The sequence below is a fragment of the Triturus cristatus genome, chromosome 6 (assembly GCF_964204655.1).
Source record: "Triturus cristatus chromosome 6, aTriCri1.1, whole genome shotgun sequence".
Lineage (NCBI taxonomy): Eukaryota > Metazoa > Chordata > Amphibia > Caudata > Salamandridae > Triturus > Triturus cristatus.
In genome coordinates, this window is record NC_140589.1 from 1,048,614,906 (window position 1) to 1,048,636,926 (window position 22,021).

General features: G+C 48.3%; 1 protein-coding gene across 1 annotated transcript in view; it reads right to left on the reverse strand.

The window, feature by feature from the left end:
• C6H6orf58 (chromosome 6 C6orf58 homolog) overlaps positions 1-22,021 on the reverse strand; it is an 868,971-nt gene that overhangs the window by 126,344 nt on the left and 720,606 nt on the right. The window contains 1 exon segment of the mRNA XM_085609772.1: positions 16,275-16,393. Within this exon segment, the coding sequence (XP_085465898.1) occupies positions 16,275-16,393 (119 nt within the window).

Here is a 22,021-nt window from a genome sequence, read left to right on the forward strand (position 1 = left end):
TTGACTATATGGATCTGAGGGCATTTGTAGTACTCGCGCACAGAGCGCGTTCAACTACATTTCCTGGCATTCAAGTACAAGTACAGTACAGTTCAAGTACAGTTCAAGTACAGACCCCGGAAGTAGGCGCATTTAACAGATCACCTTTTTAAACAGTAAGTGTAAGTTACTGGATGCTCCACGCCATAGGGACCCACATCGAATAGGTTTCATCACGGAGCAAGACCCTTGAGGATGTGAGTAAAAACGCTGAAAACAAGCCAGAAGCAGGTATGAGTGCATGCATCTCTACTAAGGAGGTTCTGTCCACCGCAATTACTTACGCATGTTGTTGCTTGTTTTGTCCCCTACTTTCAATCACATCATTTGCAACATCGACTGTGTGCCGGTCAACCTTAACCTTTACGGCAACAGTGTTTGACTACAGGGCTACCCCATAATTATGTGAGGTTCCACGTGAAGTCTAGCCTCTCCCAAAATGGGGTAAGAAACAGAAGTTTGAGAGTCCTGTATGTGGCTTTACGGCAGCGTTTACAGCAGTGAGAGTCAGAATGAATGATCCGTTTGTTTCAAAAATACTCCACACACACAAATGTTATGGGTACTGTCAGTATGTGACAATTAGCTGCCAAAACACAATTACGCACACATATTATTGTGTGGTATGGACCTATGAATGAGCATACGTCATACGTATTCTACAAGCATTCATGTTGGTGTGTCTTATCACCCTCGGGCAGAATTGACACAGAGGGTGACGTCACTGTTCACTACATGTGATTTTGGATACTGTATACATGTTTACAACAATGGTGTTTTTTGTCGTGTCGTTATCTTTATCTTTTCACAGATGGAGTGACCAAACTAAACATAAGGTTGTGATAAATAAAGGAGAAGCTATCTGCCCTTTTTATAAATAGTATAGGGAAATTCCCATATCACTTTCCATCCAGGGGAGACAACGTTATCGCCCTGAAGAAAGTCCAGCACCTCTTGGACTGAAACATGTTGGCTTTAGGGTCCTAGGATGTGACAGAATATAAAACAAAAGAAGTTGCCTCCCTTGTCACTTCAGAGTAGTGTAAAATCTATAGCTTCATATAGGGACATTCCACCATTGGCTTTTCGGTATCTAACTGAATTAATAACCGATTTAGATGGTTAGGACATTAGGGGAGTACTTTCTTGTGGATCAGTCTGAAGGCCACACCCTGGATCCCAGCCTGCTTTCACTCGGCAATCCTGTAAACTCTGCCATTAGTCAGTCTGAAGCCCTCCAATCCACCCTCGGGCCTTCCTCCCTCATCCACCCTCATTTCTGGTCAGGTGGTGTCAGGTCCTCCAATGAACTTAGACGGGAACTCCCACAGTGACCTACCCATAGAGAACAAGCATTTGCAATGCAATAGGACTCGCATTTATGTGAGACCTATTGCATTGCAAAAAGGAATGCGGGTAGGTAGGGGGGCGAGAAGGCACAGACAGCGGGAGGGCAGGGGGAGGGGTGTGAGAAGGCACAGACAACGGGAGTGCAGGGAAGGGGGAAGGCGGCATGGGCAACAGGAGTGCGGGAGGGGGGCGACAAGGCACGGACAACAGGAGTGCTGGAGGGGGGAGAAGGAAAGGACAATGGGAGTGCGGGCGGGGAGAGGGTGCGATGGCACGGAATCAAATAGTGCTCTAAATAACACATACTGTATAGTGTTATACTCGAAGTAAAGAGGCCAATAGCCATGGGAGGGTACAAATGACGGCATGGCCATAATAAGGTGGGACTAACAAGCCTCATAATCAATCAGAAGACAGAATTTACAAAGGACAAAAACAGAAGCCAAAGAAAAATTTGGGCGGAGATTGAGGGCAGCTTGTCGCCCATACTCTACTACTGCATGCCTCGCAGAGCAAGCAGCGCATGCGTGCTGCCGCTAAAGCTCGACCTAAAAAGGAAAATGTCATTAAGGATTGTTTTTGTGCAGGAAGGTGTCTTTTTATGTACAAAAAAAATCCTGCTCATAAGGTAGCAACCCTTGCGCAATGGTGCAAGGGTGTCTGTGTTAGCACCACGCAGCGCACAGTGCCCCAGTTCAAGAAGGCAGCAGAAATGTTTTCTTACTGCACTACGTTGCATGAAATGTTAGTAAATCTGCCCCTGTATGTCTACATGGTCCACTGCACCAGTTTCAAGACAGTTGACTTGAGAGCAAATTCAATCTGTACTGTAATGGAGGCATTTGCAAACATACAATTGCTCCATTCTCAATAAAGAAAGCTGCCAATAACTTGGGAAAATTCAATTCCAGTCTTAGACTTGTTCAAACCCAAGTTAAGGATTTGTTGCCACTGAAAAAACCAGTAACAATTTCTGTGTCCTGTCAGATTTTGGATACTATAGAGTGTTGTGGTACATTGCATGAACCATATTGTGCAAGCCTTCATAAAAAGGAAACACCAATCTATGACATAGTGGTCATTCATTGCTGCATTTGTACACTGAAGCTGTTCTTTTAAAACCCGAAACAGTTGAGAATCATTTTGCAAGCAATTGAACTTCCCATACATTTTTTCACAAAGGTAGTCAATTTCCAATGGGTAGGTACACGCCTAACTGGGGGCTCACTAGCTTGAATAAATATGGAAAACTAAATAAATGAGTTGATTCAGTCAAAGCTATACCATTTAAAGCTAGGCAACGATGGGTAATCGAGTGCTTACAAGAGGAGTTCACATGTGTTGCTCTTATCCATCTATGTCACAACCATGAACTATCTAATCTTTTTCCCTTTTCAAAGAATGATGTCTCTAAATACAGGAGATGGAATGCGAAGAATTCGTATACACATGAAAATTAAAGCTTCAACAGGATTCATCGTTTAAATAATAGACGTCAGGGATAGGGAATACTGTGACAAACAAAAATTAATTAGATCAAGGGTCTTGAAAGTGACACAGTTGACTACAAGTACAAGGACATTTAGCGTGCCCCACATGTCTGTAGCCAGATGGATGCTATTCACAATGAGTTTCACCAGTGCACATACAATTAATGCTACTATAGTCCTCTGCAACTCTGGAACAGTGACAGTGCAGAAAAGGAATGTATCAAATGTTCGATTTTCAGGAGGAAGAGAAATATAGTCTTTCAGGAACATTTGAGTTCCTTTTTTTTTAGATGAAGAGATGGGGTAATATGGCACGAGGCAAGGACTGGGAACCCTAATTTAGGTCTCAGGGTCTGCTACAGTTTAGGCCTGACTGGTTTTAGGTGGTTAAAGAGCTACTGGGACCGTGTTAAAGGGTTGCTTCTCACAGGAACTTACAAGGCATGTGCTGTCTTGAGCTGGAAATGTAGCAGCGTTTTTAACATGGGTAAAGTAAACAACAAAACATAACACTATACATACACAAAGCAACACAATTAAAACATAGTGCACATTACAACAAATCCATCAAAGCAAACCACATAACAACTATAATATAACCAAATAACATTGCAATAATGCAGCACAAAAGCAGAGCGGCATAGAAAACAACAGAACACATCACCAGCAAGCAAAATACCACACAACAAAATTGCACAAACATTTTTAACACACTCTACCACCTCCAAAATCCATAATACAATGGTAAAAGGTGTTTGCCCCAAGCACTGCCTAAACTCACCACCAAGAATATGAATTAGTTAAGCATTGTGGGTCGTAATCACGAGGTGAGATGGCGGCCGCACCGGTGGCCGAGTAAGGTGGCTCCCACCCTCCTGATCATTCCTCTCCCTCCCCCCAACTGTATGGATTTAACCGTCTCCCAAGCTCTACTAAACTGCAGTATAGCAGTAGAACCCTGCATGATCTGGATGTTGTTTCCAACCTGTGCCAAAGCTGCATATCTCAGGCACTACAGCGTACCTGGTTTCCTCCTCGCACTTTTGGATCGCTGCTCCTCTGGACTCGATCTGTCTCTCTCAGCAGCTCCAATGCCTTCTAAGCCCGCGAGAGGCACGAAGACCTGTAAACCGCCCATAGTGTCTGGCTCTATGAAGGGAGCAGGAACAGGGGCAGGAGTGCAGCGCTCGACCAAAGGTGCCTCTCTTGACTCCGGAGACACTATTCAGAAAACTAGCTCCTCCGCTCGCAATAAGAAAACAGTGCTGGCATTATTTCAAGCAACCCAAGCAGTCAAGGCTAAAAAGATGTATAATGCAGAAACGAAGACCGAGGCAGTATAACTGATCCCAGCTCAGATGCTGTACCAGGCCACCTAGTTGAATCAGGAAGTAGCACTCCAGACACCCTCCCGAGACTCTCCCTGAAGCAATGAGGTGAGCGATAGAAGTGGGCAGGGAGTAGATAAGATCGGGGGGCTTCTGATTGTGGAACTTGTCTGGATTATGGGGGGGGGGGGCTTTGTTGAAGGGACGGCAGTGGGTGCCTTGCTTGCAGGCCCCTTGTTAGCTGATGCGGCTGAAGAGCACATGGGAGTGTCCCAAGCTAAAATGGGGGCACCTGTGAGAACTGTTGGGGAAAAGAAAGTCTAGGAAAAAAATCCAAATCTGGGAGTCACAAAGCCCAGGACTGGGGGGATTACATTTGCAGCATGGATAATCCTGACGCCCTAAAGGGGGTAAACTCTGGCGATAAGCTTTTTTCTCGATCAGATCCCTCTAATTCTTTGGGGGATGAGAGCTTGGGAGGTATAAAGGATTGGTCAGGCAGGGAATTGACCCACAGTGACGGGAGTGATACAAGCAGCCTGTGTTTTGAAGATGGGAATATTGGAGATGCAGGGGCCAGTCCTTCCACTGTGCGGAAGCAGAGAGAGCCACCCAGGAGTGAGACTAAGGAGGCCGCAGGGTTTCTAGTATGAGATTACTCCTTTTCTCCTGGTTTCGTGGGCAGGGAAGATGCTACTACCTTACATGTAGCCTCGGGGCAGCAGAATGCTCTGAGGAGATATCGCTCTCAGTCATTTACGAGAGCATTATGTCACACACAGAGGAGCCGCGGACTCAGAGCCAAAGAACCCAAGGGACATGCCATAACCTGCAGTACTCGCTAAGGCCTTCTCTGAATTTGCAGAGAGGATAGGTGAAGTAGAGGCTCAGATTTCTACGCTTGAAAATGAACTGGTCGCTCAAAGATCCCTCATGGACTCTCTAAGGTCACAGAAGGACGATATGCAATGGAAGCTAGCGGATTTGGAAAATTGCCTTAGAAGGAACAATCTGAGAGTTCTGGGTATACCTGAAGGAGTGGAGGGAAAGGATGTTCGAAAATATATCATAGAGTTGTTTACGGATGCATTCCCAGAGCTTACACAATGGTCCTGGTACCTGGAGATTATGAGGGCCCACCAATTTACTTTCAAGCAACATGGGACAACTAACTAAACCAAGTACTATTTTAATTTGTTTGAATAATTTTTGGGCCCAAGAAGCTATTTAGGGCCATATAAGAAAAGGGCAGGGAAGGGAAATTCGTTTTTGTCAGGTCCGATTTTCCTGCTCTTGCATTCAGACCGATTGGAGTCACATCTGGTGTACACTCACGTGGAACCTCATTCCACACCTCTCTGGCATTGGCAATACTCCATGACACAAAAAACTTCCCAGGGCTCATAAACCATAAGACACGCTGCTTTGATTTAGCTCTTGCAACAGCGAAACTCTGTCTTCTCAACTGATGAGAAATGCCCAGGCCCCCCCCACATGCAAAATGGATTGACACCATGGCCCTGATGGCCGCACACGAACAATTAATATATTAACTGAATGCTCAGGTTCAATTGTTTTTTGTTTTTAAAAAAAATATTTTTATTGAGTCTCACATTGAAATTACATGCACATAATGCAATTGGTAATCTTGCTGGACACATTACTAGAAGTTCAGTGTTACGATATCACGTTCCCTGATTATAGCCCCACATTCAGGGAATAACAGCAGTTCCCAGCGATTGCAATATTTTTACATCAGAGGTAACCAATCCGGTACCCCAAGCAGTTAATTACTATTTTGATAAATGCAGTTTATTGCACCCATTTCAACCCCCTCCCACAACAACCCTCCCTCCACCATACCCTAACAAAACAAAGTACCTAAATGCCGCTGAGAGGCAGAATCACCCCGCCGATGTACTTGCGTGAGGTGCGCGCCAAGCCCAAGAACCCCGACTAGGGGTCTATTCCGAGGGGGGAGGGGGGAAACGGAGGGAGAGGGGGGTTAGAAGGGGGGAGAGGGGGGGAAAGAAAGGAAACAAACAAGGAGGGGGAAAACAAGCAGAAGAAAGGATCATAGGAGGTAGAGAGGAAGGGAAATAATATAAGTCCCAGCCGGGAAAAGGGGGAGTACAAGGAAGGCACCCTCGCAGGGCACCGACTAACATACGTCCACCCGCTGTTATGTGTTTGCCCCACTCTCTTGCAGGTCCTATTGCGATATCTCGGGGTCCAAGACTTCTATTGCCATGAATCGTTCCACTAGTTGAGCCTAATCCAGTGACATCGGTTGTTTCCTCAGACCCCTATACTTCTCCTGGTATAAGGCTTCCCTCTCCGCCACCGGCCATCTGCCCACCTCCTCACGCCAGGCGTCAATTCGCGGTGCCCGGGTAGCCTTCCAGCGTTTCGTTATCATGCGCTTCGCTAATATCAGGGCCAGCCCAGCAAATCTGCGTTGCAGCTTTGCTTTTTTAGGGAGGGGGAGCAGCCCCAGCAGACAGGCCTCAATGGTGTCCCAAGGAGTACGCCCCGTCACCACCGCAACCCCACGAGTTACCTCTGACCAAAACCCCCGCAGCTTTGGACAATTCCATAACATATGTATGAAATCAGCGTCTGGTGCCCGGCATCTCGGACACGCCGTGGGGTACATCCTCCGTATCGTTGCTGGGGCAAGATATGCTGTATGGAGGATAAACAACTATCGTTTTTAAACGGCAATTCCGGGAAACTCTTCGGGGATGCTCCAACACCTGTGTCCATTCCCTATCGTCTAAATTCCGTTCCAAGAGAACGTCCCACTTCTGTCTAAGATGCAGCAATGGAACAGACAAATGCTCTCTCAAGCCACGATAGAGCCAGCGCACCAAGTATCGGCCATGAACCATAATGTGTAAGGACCTCAGCAATTGGAAAGTTGGGGGCTCCACTCGATCCGTGTACCAGTAAGTTCGGATGAAATGTACTATGGTCACATGCGTGAGGAATAAGATGCCAGGCACCAAATTGGCATGCGTGAACTCGTCATGCTGCATCAGCTGGCCCTCGAGAAAGAAATCCCCGACTGACTCCACTCCCTCCCGAGTCCATCCCCGCAGTTGATTCCGAGTCAGGACCCCTCTCCTAGTCGGTAGCCCACATAAGGGGACATTCGGGGCATACGGAGATGGTGACCTCGCCATCTTCTTTGCCTGTGTCCAATACTGTAATGCAACTCTCAACAGGTAAGGAGGATCGCGCAACTTCCGTGCACCTGGACACAAATGCGACTGAAGTGGCCCCCGTTGTAACAATTCCGGGGTGTATCCAATTTCGAATAAGTTCTTACCTGCCAACCAATACGCCAGCCATTATAACTGCCCCGCTACACAATATGACCTAAAATCTGGCGCCCCCATGCCTCCCACAGAGGTGGGCAGTTGTAGCTTAGCCAGCGCCAATCGACGCCTGCCCGCCCCCCACACCAATGATATTAATAATGTATCAAGCAATTTAAAAATCCAGGCCGGCAGTACCACTGGTATATTCACAAAGTAATAAAGGAGGCGGGGTAGCATGACCATTTTCGACACTGCCACGCGACCCGCTACCGTCAATGGCAATGAAGTCCAGACGGCGATCTGGGAGTGCAACGAGTTAACGGTGCGAACTACATTACCATCTATTGTGTCAGCGTCCGATCTAGAAATATGAATCCCCAGGTATTTAAAAGTGATAGGCTCAATCCTAAAGTGCAGGTCACCAAATTGTAGGGTAGGGGCCACCGGAGTATTATAAAAGGCGAAGGCCACTGATTTTGTAGCATTAAGACCCAGGCCCGATAAGTCCCCAAACCTGGAGAAAGCAGCAGCTAGTAGGTGTTTATCGGCCTCCAGGTCGCGAAAATATAACAACATGTCATCCGCGTATAAAGATACCGAATGCACCTCCCCACGGAGCGGAATGCCATAAGGGGCCATAATCTGTCGCAGATGCTGTGCTAAAGGCTCAAGGGCCAGCACAAATAAAATGGGGGATAAGGGGCAACCCTGACGAGTGCCCCGGGATATCGAATACAAGGGGGAGATAGCCTTCCCCGTCTTAGCACGCGCCGTGGGCCCAGTATACAACAGTTTAATCCATGCACAATAGGGCTGGGGCAGGCCAAATTTAAATAACACCGCCAACATATATTCCCAGCTTAGGGTATCAAAAGCTTGGCGCTTTCAATAAGGACGTAACAATCGCCTCCTTGGTAGTAGGTGGCAGAATCCCAGTTTTCAGGGAAGTATTATAGAGTTGTAACAATCGCGGGACCAATTTATCCACAAAAGTGGAGTAAAACTCCAGTGGAAGGCCATCTGAACCCGGAGTCTTGTTGCGGGCCAGTGCTTTTATTGCCATCCGGATTTCCGCTGCTGTGATTGGAGCAGCCATCTCTTCGGCCACTGCATCAGTGACCTTAGAAAGCTGAACCTCAGCCAGAAAGGCATGCGTGGGAGCTAGGCTATCCACACTAGTGGCCGTATATAAGCATGCATAATGTTTCTGAAATGCCATATTAATCTCCCCCTGGGATGTAACCAAAACATTGTTAACCGTGTTCACTGCCAGAACCGGAGTAGGACTCAACGTCGGCTGAATCAACCGTGCTAATAGGGTGCCTGCCCTGTCCGCCTTAGAGTGCGTACGCTGTGTATAAGCAGCAAAATCCAACAGACGTAGGTGCTCTAACAACTCTGCATGTTTAAACCTAGCAGACTGTAATGACTCCGCACCAGCTATGCCTCCCTGGGCCACAACTTCGAGAGCCTGCAGCCTCTCCTCCAGGTCAGTAAGGCCCCTGGGCGCCTCCCTCCGTGACCCCGCCAGTGTCCCCATAGCAACCCCACGGATCGTCACCTTGAAGGCTTCCCATTCAAGAGCTCAAGACGAGGCTGAGCCGTCATTTTCCACAAAAAATGTGTCCACAGCTGTAGACAATGCCGCCCGATATACCTGGTCTTCGAGTTGTAGCGGCTGCATCCTCCATGTTGGAATTGGAGTCAGGAAAGGGCCCCAGGACAATCGCATCTCAATAGGATTGTGGTCAGATATTGTCTTGCCCCGAAACACACAATGCGATACCGCAGTGGAGAGCTCAGGAGAGCGAAGAAAATGATCCAACCGCGTGTATAGTTTATGGGGGTAAGAATAAAAAGAATATTCCCTCATATTCACATGTAGTGCCCTCCAGATATCTACGAGACACCAACCCTGCGCCCAGCGGGTTAAGGCTGCCGCCTGCGCCCTCGCTGCCGTGTTGAGTAGGGGAGGATGGGAGCGATCCAAGCCGGAGTCAAATACTGCATTTAAATCACCACCCAGAAGCCACGGGACATGGGACCAGCCTGCAAGCGCCCGGGATACCCGCGCTAAGAACAGTTCTTGGTCCGTGTTTGGGGAATATAGGGACCCCAGCACCACCTGTCTCCCGTCCAATGTACCCAATATAAGGACAAACCGGCCCTGGTCGTCTATTCTACTTACAGTAAGAGAAAAGGGGATACCCGCCCTAATCCAAATGGCTGCCCCTCGGGAAAATGCGGAGTACGCCGTCGCGTACAATTGACCACGCCATCTCCGTTGCAGCTTCACGGTTTCAGTGGGAAGCAAATGTGTCTCTTGAAAGCAAATGATTTGGGCTTTACAGCGATGCAGTTGCGCAGCTATTCTATGACGCTTAGATATGGAACCCATGCCTCGCACATTCCTCGAAACCATGGTATAAGAATTAACAGTAGCCATCATCAAATAAGGACCCCAGCCCAACCCACCCAACCCCACCCGCATCCCTGGGAACTTCAGACTATGCGGCAATAGATACAACAAATTTAACTAACTCCCAATACTGGGTCCAACGCACAAACATCGTTCGACCAAACCATGCAAACAAAATAAACATTCCACTCATCCAACCAATGCTACCGCCTTTGGGGGAAGGTCGCTAACTCCATTAACAGTCGTGTATAAGCAATAAGGCACACACGTGAGAGCCCATTACAGAGCCCGGGCCAGGGACTTAATCATCTATTCCCTTCTGCCATAAGGCGGTCATGATCTATAATGCGTTATTTAACAGGTTAGGCGTGTGTAACGCGCCATGACTCTTTAGTCCAGACAGGATAATAACAGTAGGCGAAGCATATCCCATGAGCTCCAAGACTTGCAATTATGACCCTGCTGAGGCTAGAGGATCATTGCTAAGCCGCGAGGCTGCCGAAGGAAACAATGCAATGCTACCCTCAGAGTCAGTGTCTGAATGCACACCCTCAGATTGACTAGTGCTGATGTCTGGGCGGGAGGCGCACAATGTAGAGGCAGCGGGGAGGGCCCCCCGCCTGCCCTCCATAACCTGCTGGCAGTCCAGAGTGTCCGAGATCGAACTCTGTGTCAGAAGGCCTTTCTTACACCTGCGAGGGGGACCCTGCGATTTGGGCAATGAGGAGTCCATACGTCTCATGGGGTGCACCTCGGGGAATACCTTGTCTAGCCACTCCCACGCACTGTCAGGGGTATCAAAAAACAGGGATCACTGTTCATAGAGGATTTTCAATTTTGCAGGAAACAATAAGGCAAATGATAGGCCCGCCGCTCGAGCCCGTGCCTTCACTTCCATGAAGGAAAACCATTTGCGTTGCACTGCCAAAGTGTAATCCGGAAATATTGATACCCTGGCATTAGCAATCAGCAGAGGGCCCTGGTTCCGCGCCGCCTGCAGTAAATGGTCTCGATCCCTATAGTTTAAAATTCTGGCCAGGATAGGGAGAGGGTTTTCTCCTGGTACTGGGCGATGTGCCGGGACCCGATGCGCCCTTTCAACCGAGAAATGTGCCGATAGTCCGGTAGGGGCCACAGTCGACTTTAACCAGTCCTCTATGTATTCCGTGGGCGTAGATCCCTCCGTCCCCTCCGGCATCCCCACTATGCCGAGGTTGTTCCGGCGCGCCTGCCGTTCCGCATCATCAGCCCGTGCCTGAAGGGAGTCAATCTGCTGGCGCATATGTTGGATCTGCTCGTCGTGGGCCTGCACCTGGGGCACCATGGTATCCACCTTCTGGTCAGTCGTACGGGCCCTCTCCGCCAGTTTCTTATGATCATCCTTCAACAGGTTGAGCTCCACCGAGACGATGCCCAGCTGAGCCTCCAACACAGAACGAGAATCACGAATCTCCCGCAGTATCATGTCCAGCTTGTCCCCTGGCGTGTTGGTTTCCGCTGCTCCCTCCGCCTGATGGGACAGGGCAGATGAGTGCCCCGACGCTGGGGAGAGGGACCCTGTCCCCTCGGATCGCAGCGGTATCCTAGGTCTTCCCTTCCCCATAGTCTGCAGTGTATTGGGGTCCAGTGCCAGATATCCGGTGGCAGCGGCAGAGCAGTGGCTACTGCACAGCCTGCGATGCGTTTCTCCAAACGTGTATTTGGTCCCTACGGCGCCACTATCTCAGGCAATGGCACTGAAGCTCCCAGAACGAGCCCAGGGGCCACCCCAGCGTCTCGACTATGGCAGCCGCGCTCCAGCAGAACAGTGAGCCACTATGAACACCCCAGTCCCGAAACAGCATCAAAGGCCTCCATTGAAAGCTCGGGGCACTCCCACAGCACCCAGGGTGCGCAGTTCAATACAGTCCTCACACAGCCAGTGTTCCACAATTTATGCCCCAGTCACCGGTGCACACCAGCCGCGATGTACCTCCAAGGGCCTCTCCTCTGCAGACTCCGCCAGGACAGGCAGGGCATCCCCCCAGCAACGAGGACCAGCAGGGGGGTTCCGACTGGCAGTGACTCGCTGCCTGTCGAGTACGGTCGATCCCCGCCCTCCGGACGGGCACCACTCCACGCAGGGGGGGAGGGGGGAAGGGCACCCCAATTCAGCACTCCACCGCACACCCCTGACCCGACACCGCCAAGGAGCACCCCCGGGATCACCGCCGCTCCACCGTGCAGGCCAGTCTCTTGTGCAGGGGGGCCTCCCGAGGAACCTCTCCCCACATCAGCCACCACAATGCCAAGTCATACCTGCTGCGCCCCCCCTGGGAAAATTGCAGCCGGAGTTCTCCTCGCACCAAGTCCCCTGGGAGAGCGCCACTCTGCGCCAGCGGCGGCTTCCAGGTCCAGATCCGGGGTCCCGCGCGGGCGCCGTCCGGATGAAGCAGCCTCCACAGCTCCACTAGTTCACCCGAAAGTCTGGCGATCCCAGCCCCCCAGCAGATCACATCCGGAGCCTCCACGTCTCTGCCACCCCCGGGAAGGGCACCACGCCGGGGGAGATCGCAATTATATCCCCAAACAGGCCCAGCGCCGGGGGCCTCACGTGGGCACCGCCCGTGGGAATCAGCGTCTCTAGCCTCGCCGGACCTCAGGAAAGCCCGCTGCTCCGCCCTCTGCTCAGGCCCCGAGGAGGCAAGGAATCAACTCCGGCACAGGGAACATCCTCCGGAGGTCCAAATCGCCGGAACACTCCGACGGAGCTGCCCCACCGTTTGAGCTCACCAGCCGCTCTCTGACCGCCGTCTGATCAGGTAGGGAGATTCAGATATCCTGCCGGATTGTGTGCCCCGGCTCGGAGCTCGTCGCTTAAGCGACCGCCATCGTGGGCTGCAGACCACGCCCCTCGATCAGGTTCAATTTTTTACGGAATATTTAAGGGCCGTTCCTCACTTCACACTCCGCTCCTGTGCATGCTCCTTGATGGAGACCTTCTTCCCTTAGTTACATTCAAGCGGCCTGCGTGGTAAGATCCACCCAATGGATGACCTCTATTGTTCCTACTTTTGTTGATTTTGCTAGACATATTCGTGCTATCCAGGGACGCTCTATAACAATAATAAGGACCTCCGTCTGTTTACCTGTATTGCTATTCTAATTGCCTGTTGTGATTGATTGATTGATTGATGTACTTATAGAGCGCAGCTATCACCCTACGGGCATCTTGGCGCTTGCATTGGGAACCCGTCCTGGTTTTTCCCTGTAAGATAACCCGTACTGGGCATCCCCAAGGTGAAAGCCAGGCATCCCGCCGCGGGGGGCCGTTGTGGAGATTAAGCAGGCTTGTTGCCCAGAGCTGCATAGTGTGAACTCGTGCTTAGAGTGGGTACCGAAGCGAGAATTATCGAGTCCGTGGACGATTGGGCTCTGGACCCTGCCGCGTCGGGAATCGAACCCAGGTCCCGGGTCTGATCTCTGCTTCAGGGTATGCCTCCTCTAACCAGTGAGCTACACTTCTCCATCTCTCTATCTCTATCTTGTGATAGTATTGATTCTTTTTTTAGGTTTTCACTGATTAATTGAGCCTTCAAGCTATGGTTATACAGCGGTCAATGAGCATGGTCTCCATCCATGCTGGTAGTTTGTTAGCTGTAGATGGCTACCATTCTGGTTTGGATAATATCGTCCCCAATGAAGGGGCACCCCCGTTCTATGTAATGCATCTTGATTATTACTATGAAATTTTACCTACAAAAAATAATAAACAGGCTCAAACATTCAAAACAAAACAGAGCACAAACAATCACAATACAACAGAATCTCAATGCAATAACGCAGCACAAAAACAGGTGAAAATAACAGAACATATCATCAGCACAATAAAATACCACACAACCAATATGCACAAACATTCTTGACACACACTACCATATGCAGAATCGTAGAATCCTGTTTTCATAATACAGTAGTAAAAGGCGTTTACACAATGCACCACCAAGAACTAGAATAGTGCATGTCAGAAATATTGTGTAATATGCCCATAGGAAATGAGGAGTAGTGGAAGAAAAGAGGCAAGAGATGAAATCAAAACTCTGCAGATTTGGTATTTGAAGCATCGACTCGACATTCAGCAACGCACTCCAAAGAAAAACTTTAGACAGTTGCACTTATATCCAACAGCGGTAGATAAAATATAATTTACATCCTAATCTACCCATGATAGCTACGAAGCACCTCAATGGAAGAAGAATGCTATAAAATACATAACATTAATAAGCTTGATGTAAATAAGCATCAGCCAAAAGACGACCCTATACTGTGTTTGCTGCTGTGCTCTGAGGTATGGCATGTATTTCAACATTATTCATTTGAGTATATGTGGGTTGTATTCAAGTTTCATATCTATATGGTTTATTCAGATAAAACCCAGAAAACTGCTGCAGCCGTACAATGCCAACACTAAAACAGTTAAAAGACGTGTAAAGAATTAATACAATTGTGATCAAGAAATATTCAACGCAAACATAGAAAAAATCACTAATTAATAATCTCACATATTTACAATCTCTGAAATTACAGTTGAGTCTGCTGAACAAAAGTTGAAAGAAGTGGAAGATGTAAAGGTACTAGAAGAAATATCCGTGGAGCAACACTAAACATAGGCGTTACTTACCGATCTCCGCACACACAGGTTTTAGTAGTAAATGTGTCAGGTACAGGGGGAAAATAGGGAAGATTTACGACTGAAGAGGGGGTGTTAAGGGAGGAGTAAGAAAGAGTTAAGTATGTACTCTTATAAATCCCAACTCTTTACCATTACCATTACCATTACCATTAGTCTTTATTCGATTTAACAAAATCATGAAAGACACTAACACAAATCAAAAAACATTACATATAAAAACACATTAAAATCGTTAAGTTCATCAATAAATAAGCTAAAAAATGAATTCTAAAAGAGCATTAAACTAATCAGACTAACAGCAATTCTAACAATGTATGGTTAAAAAAAACCCTGGGCTGCAGCATTGTAAAAACATTTTACAGAATTTGGCACTAGGCAACAGCGATGGTGATAGCTTGAGAGGGAATTATCTGTGATTTGCTAGAGGCTTTCGCCCTTAGGTTCCACGCCCAACCCAGAAATTTTGCTAATGGGATAGAAATGGTTGGGGAAGTGCTGGTACATAAAATTCTTAAAGCAATGGTACTGCTCGTGGTACCCAAATTCCTACATAATGGTGACAACCACACTCGCCTTGGAACAGCAAGTGCTGGACAGACAAACAGTAGATGGGCGATAGATTCAACATGCACCCCACAAGCTGGACAAATCTCTTCGTTTGCACTAGACCATCTGCCTGTAAGAGACTTAATTGGAAGAGAACCTGCTCGCAACTGAAAATACAGCTTCCTGTCTCTAGGCTTTGCGATCAGGTCCCAATAGGGTTCAAAGGCGGGTGTAAACTTCGCCTCCAGATAACGACCAGCCATCCCATTAGGATTTACCCGGCTCCACACCTGGTGGTTAACCCACTCCCAATAAATAGCTTTCATAACTTTCTTTGGGGGGAACTGCACAGTTGTTGGTTCACTCCATAGTCCCGCCATGCCCAGGGCTGTTAAGGTCTGACGGAGCTGTTTCAGCCATTCGATTTTATGAAAGACATCTAGTTCTATGACATCAATAATCCCTTTGGCATACGAAGAGAGCTCGGGAGTAGTCCAAAGCCTTCGCCAGTATAAAATTGGACGCAATCTGGCAATATCTGCAACGGCATTCCTGCCAAGCTCGTACCTTACAGGGACCATTGGTGAACTCTGCGGGAGGCTTGTTACGCTACGGAGAAAGGAATTTTCTGCTGTTGTTAGGGGAGCCAGCCGACTAAACCCCCATAATTCTGCCCCGTACAAAGCTGAACCCAGTGCCTTTGCCTCATAAACTTGGAGTACAGGTTTAACGGGCTTGGTGAAAAACTCTTTACTATATGGAGCTCTTTGCCCCGAATACAAAGGTCGCTGCTAATTGTGCAGAAGTCATTACTAGTAGTAACGTTACAGTATTTGACTTTTTACTGGCTCTACTGACCTATTTCAGGGTGTGAGCACATGTAAGCCTACTCTTTTGAGTAACTCTTGTAAATGATGAATACCCAAAAATAGCAAAGCTGTTTAAAAGTGTAGGAAAAAAAAGTACAGATGCATATTAACCCATATCCAAAGTTTAGCTTTCTCAAGAGCCCTCTTTGTATCCTCTTGTTCCATATCCTCTGTTTGTTAATAGGTTGCGTTTGACATAAAGCATATACGTAGTTTGTACAAATGAATTTTAGATTACCTGCTTTTGAATTTTTGAAGTGCTGAGTCAATGGAAGCCTCATGTGCGTCCTACAAGTAGTGCAGCAATTTGTCAACAGCAGATGAAACATCAGATACTGGTGTGGTTGACATTAATTTCTGAAACAAGACATATCATTCGCATTATTCAGTTATATGTAGAATGCATGATAAACAAGATGTTTACTTACATCTCTGTTATATAGAACATGAGCATTGCAATAAATTGTTATTTGGGTGCAGGGGCATATAATCCTGAAATGGTTTATACACGTATGTGAGAAGCACTAGCTTTACTGTGTGCAAATGCTGATTTTGATGTCAATGAGATATACAGTGTGTGCACTTTATGTACTCTTCCTATTATGTACATATTGAAATGTTTGAAGTGTTATCACTTCAAATGTGTTCTGTGCTTTAAATACACTATTTCTGCTATGGAACCTCATTTTTTAGAATGATTATTGGTAGTCCAACAATGAAACAAGTATTTGCAATGCAATAGGTCTCAAATTTGCGAAAGTTTCAGCTATTAGCATTGTAAATGATAATGCCTTTTATTACATCTTGGGGTCTCTAGTTGGCTGAGGCAGTTACCTTAGTCCAAATAGGGACCCTTGCTTCTAGGTCAGGGAAAGGAGGGACACCGTCTTTGATAACCCCCGCTCACCCCACGGTAGCTTGGCACGAGCCAGGCTTATCTTTAAGGCAATGTGTTAAGTATTTGCAACCGCACTCCCAGTGACCCAGTAATAACACCACAAATGGACACCACACTGATGTATGAAAATAGCAGTATCTTTATCAAGAAGAAAAATACGGTAAGACCAGATGATAAAAATACAACGTATGCATATTCGTAATATTTCACTTTGCTGGTTATTAGGCCAACAAACACTTGTAGGTTCTTGCGGTATTAATCAGCAGTTTACGATGTTCAAATGAAGTCCTGATGCAATGCTATGCAGTTCGTAATGCAGTTTGTATTGTTAGACTAATGCAGTTCGTAATGCAAGAATAATGCAATCCTCAATACAAGTAATCAGGCAGTTCGTAAAGCAAGAATAATGCAATCCTCAATGCATGTAATCAGGCAGTTCATAATGCCAGAATAAAGCAATCCTCAATGCACGTAATCAGGCAGTTCGTAATGCAGGAATAATACCAGGCCAATCAACGCGATTAGTGCGGGCACCACTAGGCCCCAAACACAGATAACAGTCCTGAACTTCCGAGGGCGGCCCGGTACTGCCGGTTGAGTCTGGACTGCTCGAGGACTCAGTGCGTCTAACGCGATGCAGTGGGAGAGAGACAGGAGCACTCTTGTACTCCTCCTGCACGCCTTTGCAGGCCACACACGCCTGCGGCTCCCGACCGGAGTCTAAGCCTTACCTGGGGGATGTGCTGCCTCGCTCTCTCTCTCTCCCTGCTCATTGGAAGTCCAGCTGGGCGCTTCCGATGAAGACGCAGCTCCGATGCAAGGCGACGCTGTAGCCGGACAGGTTACGGCACTGCCTTCTACGTTGCTGACGATCTTGGGCAGATTCCTCTTGCGAACAACGAACACGATTATCTCACGACTTCCTTAGCTTTACGAAATCCTTCAGCACGTTGCGGCTCGGGCCGGCGGCTGCGATCTTGATGCGCAGCCTCCGTTACGATGACGGCTCGGGCCACAAACAGCTACACAGAAGCGTGGAAAATGATTCACGCTACGAGGGCCCTGCAGTCATGCAGCACTTTCCAACCAGCACCACGGACCCCACGACAGTCTCAGGTTGCACACGCACAAAGCGTCGCCAAGACTCGGTTGGGTTTTGGGCCACACAGTCCCGGGGCAATGCTTACGAAGGTCTCAGGCTGCAAAAAGCACACACGTACAGCGTCGCTGAGACACACTTGGAAACTTTGATGTTCCTGAGTTTACACAACAGGGAGCCAGCTCTCCTCGGGCCCTTGGAGACCAGTTACTTTAGGACACAGGAAAGTCCTTTCAAGCAGGGGGACACAGCACACAGCAAAGTCCCTTAGCTTCTGCTTAGTTAAATCAGCAAACTGCAGGTCAGCCCCAGAACACACAGCAAGGGTCAGTCCTTCTCTTCAGCTGTTCTTCCTTGGCAGAGGTTCCTCTTGACCACAAAGTAGTTTCAATCCTCTTTAGTTTTGATCAGTCCAACGTTCAGGGGTTTCAGCTCTCATGTCTGCCCTAAATGTCTTTGAAGTCTTTGTGTTCAGGGGGCACTGACCCTTGTCCAAACCAGTTCTGGGTGTCTCCCTGCCGGTGACACCTTCTTCCTTTGATAGTGGGGGTCTGGTCACTCAATCACTCAGCAGGAGGGGGAGCCATTCTTTTATGGCAGCAGCCCAGGCCTCTTCACCTCCAGGGGGCTATTCCTCCCCCCTATATTCCAGATACAGGTCAGCCTGTTGCTGTCTCACCTACTCCTCCCCTGGGTCAAGACATTTCCAAGATCCCATCACATTCAAATCCAGACAGTCAATCCACAACCAGGCAGAGACACACAGAATTGTTAGAACACAAAAAACAAGTCACTTCTAAAAGCGTGGTTTCTAAACACACAATTCAAAAACCACCTTCACAAAAAGATGTGTTATTAAATTGTGAGTTCAGGCACACTAAACTTCACGTCTCCATCTTAAGCCTATGTGACGATAGACTGGAAACATATTACACATCCTTCCCCATTCTTTCCTATGGGCAAGAGTGAAAAACGAAATGGAGAAAATTTCACTGTTAGGACATGGTACACACATGTCCTACCTCTCACAGACACTGCACCCTGCCCAGGGGGGTACCTTGGGCCTACTATCCGGGTATCTGATGTGCATGGAAAGGGAAGGGTAAGGCCTGACAAGTGGGTGCACTTGTCAGGACAACATGGCAGTTAGCAAATTTCTCTCTTTAGGGCTACTTGTGTGGGTGTCACATTTAGTGCTGCAGGCCCACGAGTAGCAATTGCATTACCAGCCCTGGCACACATAGTGCACTTTACTAGGGACTTTACTAGTAAGGCAAACATACCAATTATGGACAACCAATTACCATAATACTTTATACAGGGAGCACTTGCACTTTGACACTGATCAGCAGTGGCAAAGTGCCCAAAGCATCTAAGTTGGCAACAACATGTCAGAAAAAAGGTCTAGGGGGAAGGCAAGAAGTTTAGGGAAAAAGGGCCAAGTCCAACACAACCCCCTCCCAGCCTAAAGGCAGGGTAGACTAATCAACTACCTTGATGGACTTCCCTGCTTGGGGCGACAGAACGCGGACTCGGGCCCGCTACTGCAGGGACACCCTCCTGTTCTATGCCTTCCTGACCCCAGGGGGTTCTCTTGGTCACTCCTCCCTGGGCCAACTATGCTACTCCACAGGTACTTCCTGGCAGTTGGGGGCCCTCTAGGGGTAATGGTCCCTCGCCTCCTAAAGCGGTACCCCTGGAAGACCCATCGGCCAGGACACTGTGTCCAGTTATCCTGCCCTCCAGGTTAGAGGTGGGGTTACCCCGGTCACCTCTAGGGGACCTAGCCCTTCTGGCTGGGCCCTGACCCACAGGTTTTCCCATGGGTGGGGGGGGGGACACCTCCCCACTTAACCTTCCAATTAGATTTCTGTGCCTGCCGTTTAGGAATGGCACCCACAAACTTTGAACCATGGGAGCTCGGGTGACAGATGCCCCACGTTCTCCTCATGCTAGGTGTTCTTCCTCACACAGCTGGCAAGTAGGCGCTAGGCCTCCAACCTAGTGCTCCTCTAAGGAACCCTCCGGTCTCTGGGGTGGGGTTGTGGACCCCCAGGGATGCTGCTCACACTCCCTCCCTCTCCTTTGAGACAGGGCGCTAGCCCGCATGCCCCTCCCACTACTCTGGGACCTAACTGCTCTACTTTGCTTCTCCTCCCTTTCTAATGCCTCTTCAGACCCTTGGTCCCTTGACCAGGGGTCGGGCTCTTGTGCAAGCTCCCGGGAATCAAAGAGCTCACACCCTAACAAGTGTTGGCTCAACCCTGGAAAATAATTACTGAGCCTAGGTTCCCTGGGGGCCAAATTGAGCAACCCCTTCAAATAATTTGCCATGCTAACCATCACCCAATCATATAGTGCACGCATGTAGGCATCACCCCATTCACCCTGTGGGTAACCTTGCACTAAGCCTTTGGGAATGTATACCTTACCTGCTGGCACTGGTTGTGCACTGCCACCATTCGAACTGGACTCCACCTGTTTAGCCTTAATGTCCAGTTCCCTCATGCTCAATTCATGAGCCAAGAGAATCTTTTTCTCCTCCAAGGTGAGAGCGTTCTTGCTCTCCTCTGCTCGCTTTTCACTTTCAATGACCAGCTTTTTCTATTCTGCTTGAGCCTTAAGTTTCAAGACCTCCAACTCATGCGCTCTGACCCTTTGGCTTTCCTCCAGCTCCTCTGGGGAAAAACGCCACCCGAAATGGTCACTACCAGCCCCTAAGGCTGGCCTTCCCACGGGCAAATCCTGTATGCCAAATCCATTCCCTGGGTCATCCTCATCCACCTCCGCATCACCGGTCTCCTGAGCCTCTTTGGCTTCCCACCAGGCCCTCAAGGACATTTGCAGCTCCTCCTCCTTGGCACTACTTTTCATGGAACATCCCAAAGCTCTGCAGAATTGCCTCAATTGATCGAGTTTGTAGGTAAGCAATGCCTCAATGTCGAACTCTGATTGTGCAACCTCGCTGGCTACTTGACACCTCTGAGACATGATGTGTGGCTTAAAGGTCACTCAAAAATAGAACCGAAAATCAAAAACATGATATGTGGTTGCGTCATGGTCTGCGCTAAAACCAGTGATGTACACCAATCAATGTGAGTGAATTGCAAATATACGTTCCAATCCCCAACCGCTGACCACCAATGTTAAAACTGGGGGTCTCTAGTTGGCTGAGGCAGTTACTTTAGTCCAAATAGGGACCCTTGCTTCTAGTCAAGGAAAGGAAGGACACCCTCTTTGATAACCCCTTGTCACTCCCTGGTAGCTTGGCACGAGCAGCCAGGCTTATCTTCAAGGCAAGGTGTAAAGTATTTGCAACCACACTCCCAGTGACACAGTGATAACACCACAAATGGACACCACACTGATGTATGAAAATAGCGGTATCTTTAGCAAGAAGAAAAATACGGTACGACCAAACGATAAGAATCCAACATATGCATAGTCGTAATATTTCACTTTGCTGGTTATTAGGCCAACAAACACTTGTAGGTTCTTGCGGTATTAATGAGCAGTTCACGATGTTCAAATGCAGTACAAATGCAATGCTATGCAGTTCGTATCGTTAGACTAATGCAGTTCATAATGCAAGAACAATGCAATCCTCAATGCACGTAATCAGGCAGTTCGTAATGCAAGAATAATGCAATCCTCAATGCACATAATCAGGCAGTTCGTAATACAAGTATAACACACGCCTTAATGCAAGTAATAAGGCATTTCATAATGCAAGAATAATTCAATCCTCAATGCACATATGTTCGTAATGCAGCAATAATACCAGGCCAATCGAAGTGATTAGCGCAGGCACCACTAGGTCCCAACCACAGACAACAGTCCTGAACTTCCAAGGACGGCCCCGGTTCTGCCAGGCAGGTCCAGGTCGCTCGAGACCGGGACCGCCCGAGGAATCAGGGCGTCTAACGCGATGCAGCGGGAGAGAGACGGGAGAACTCCTGTACTCCTCCTGCACGCCTCCCTAGGCCAC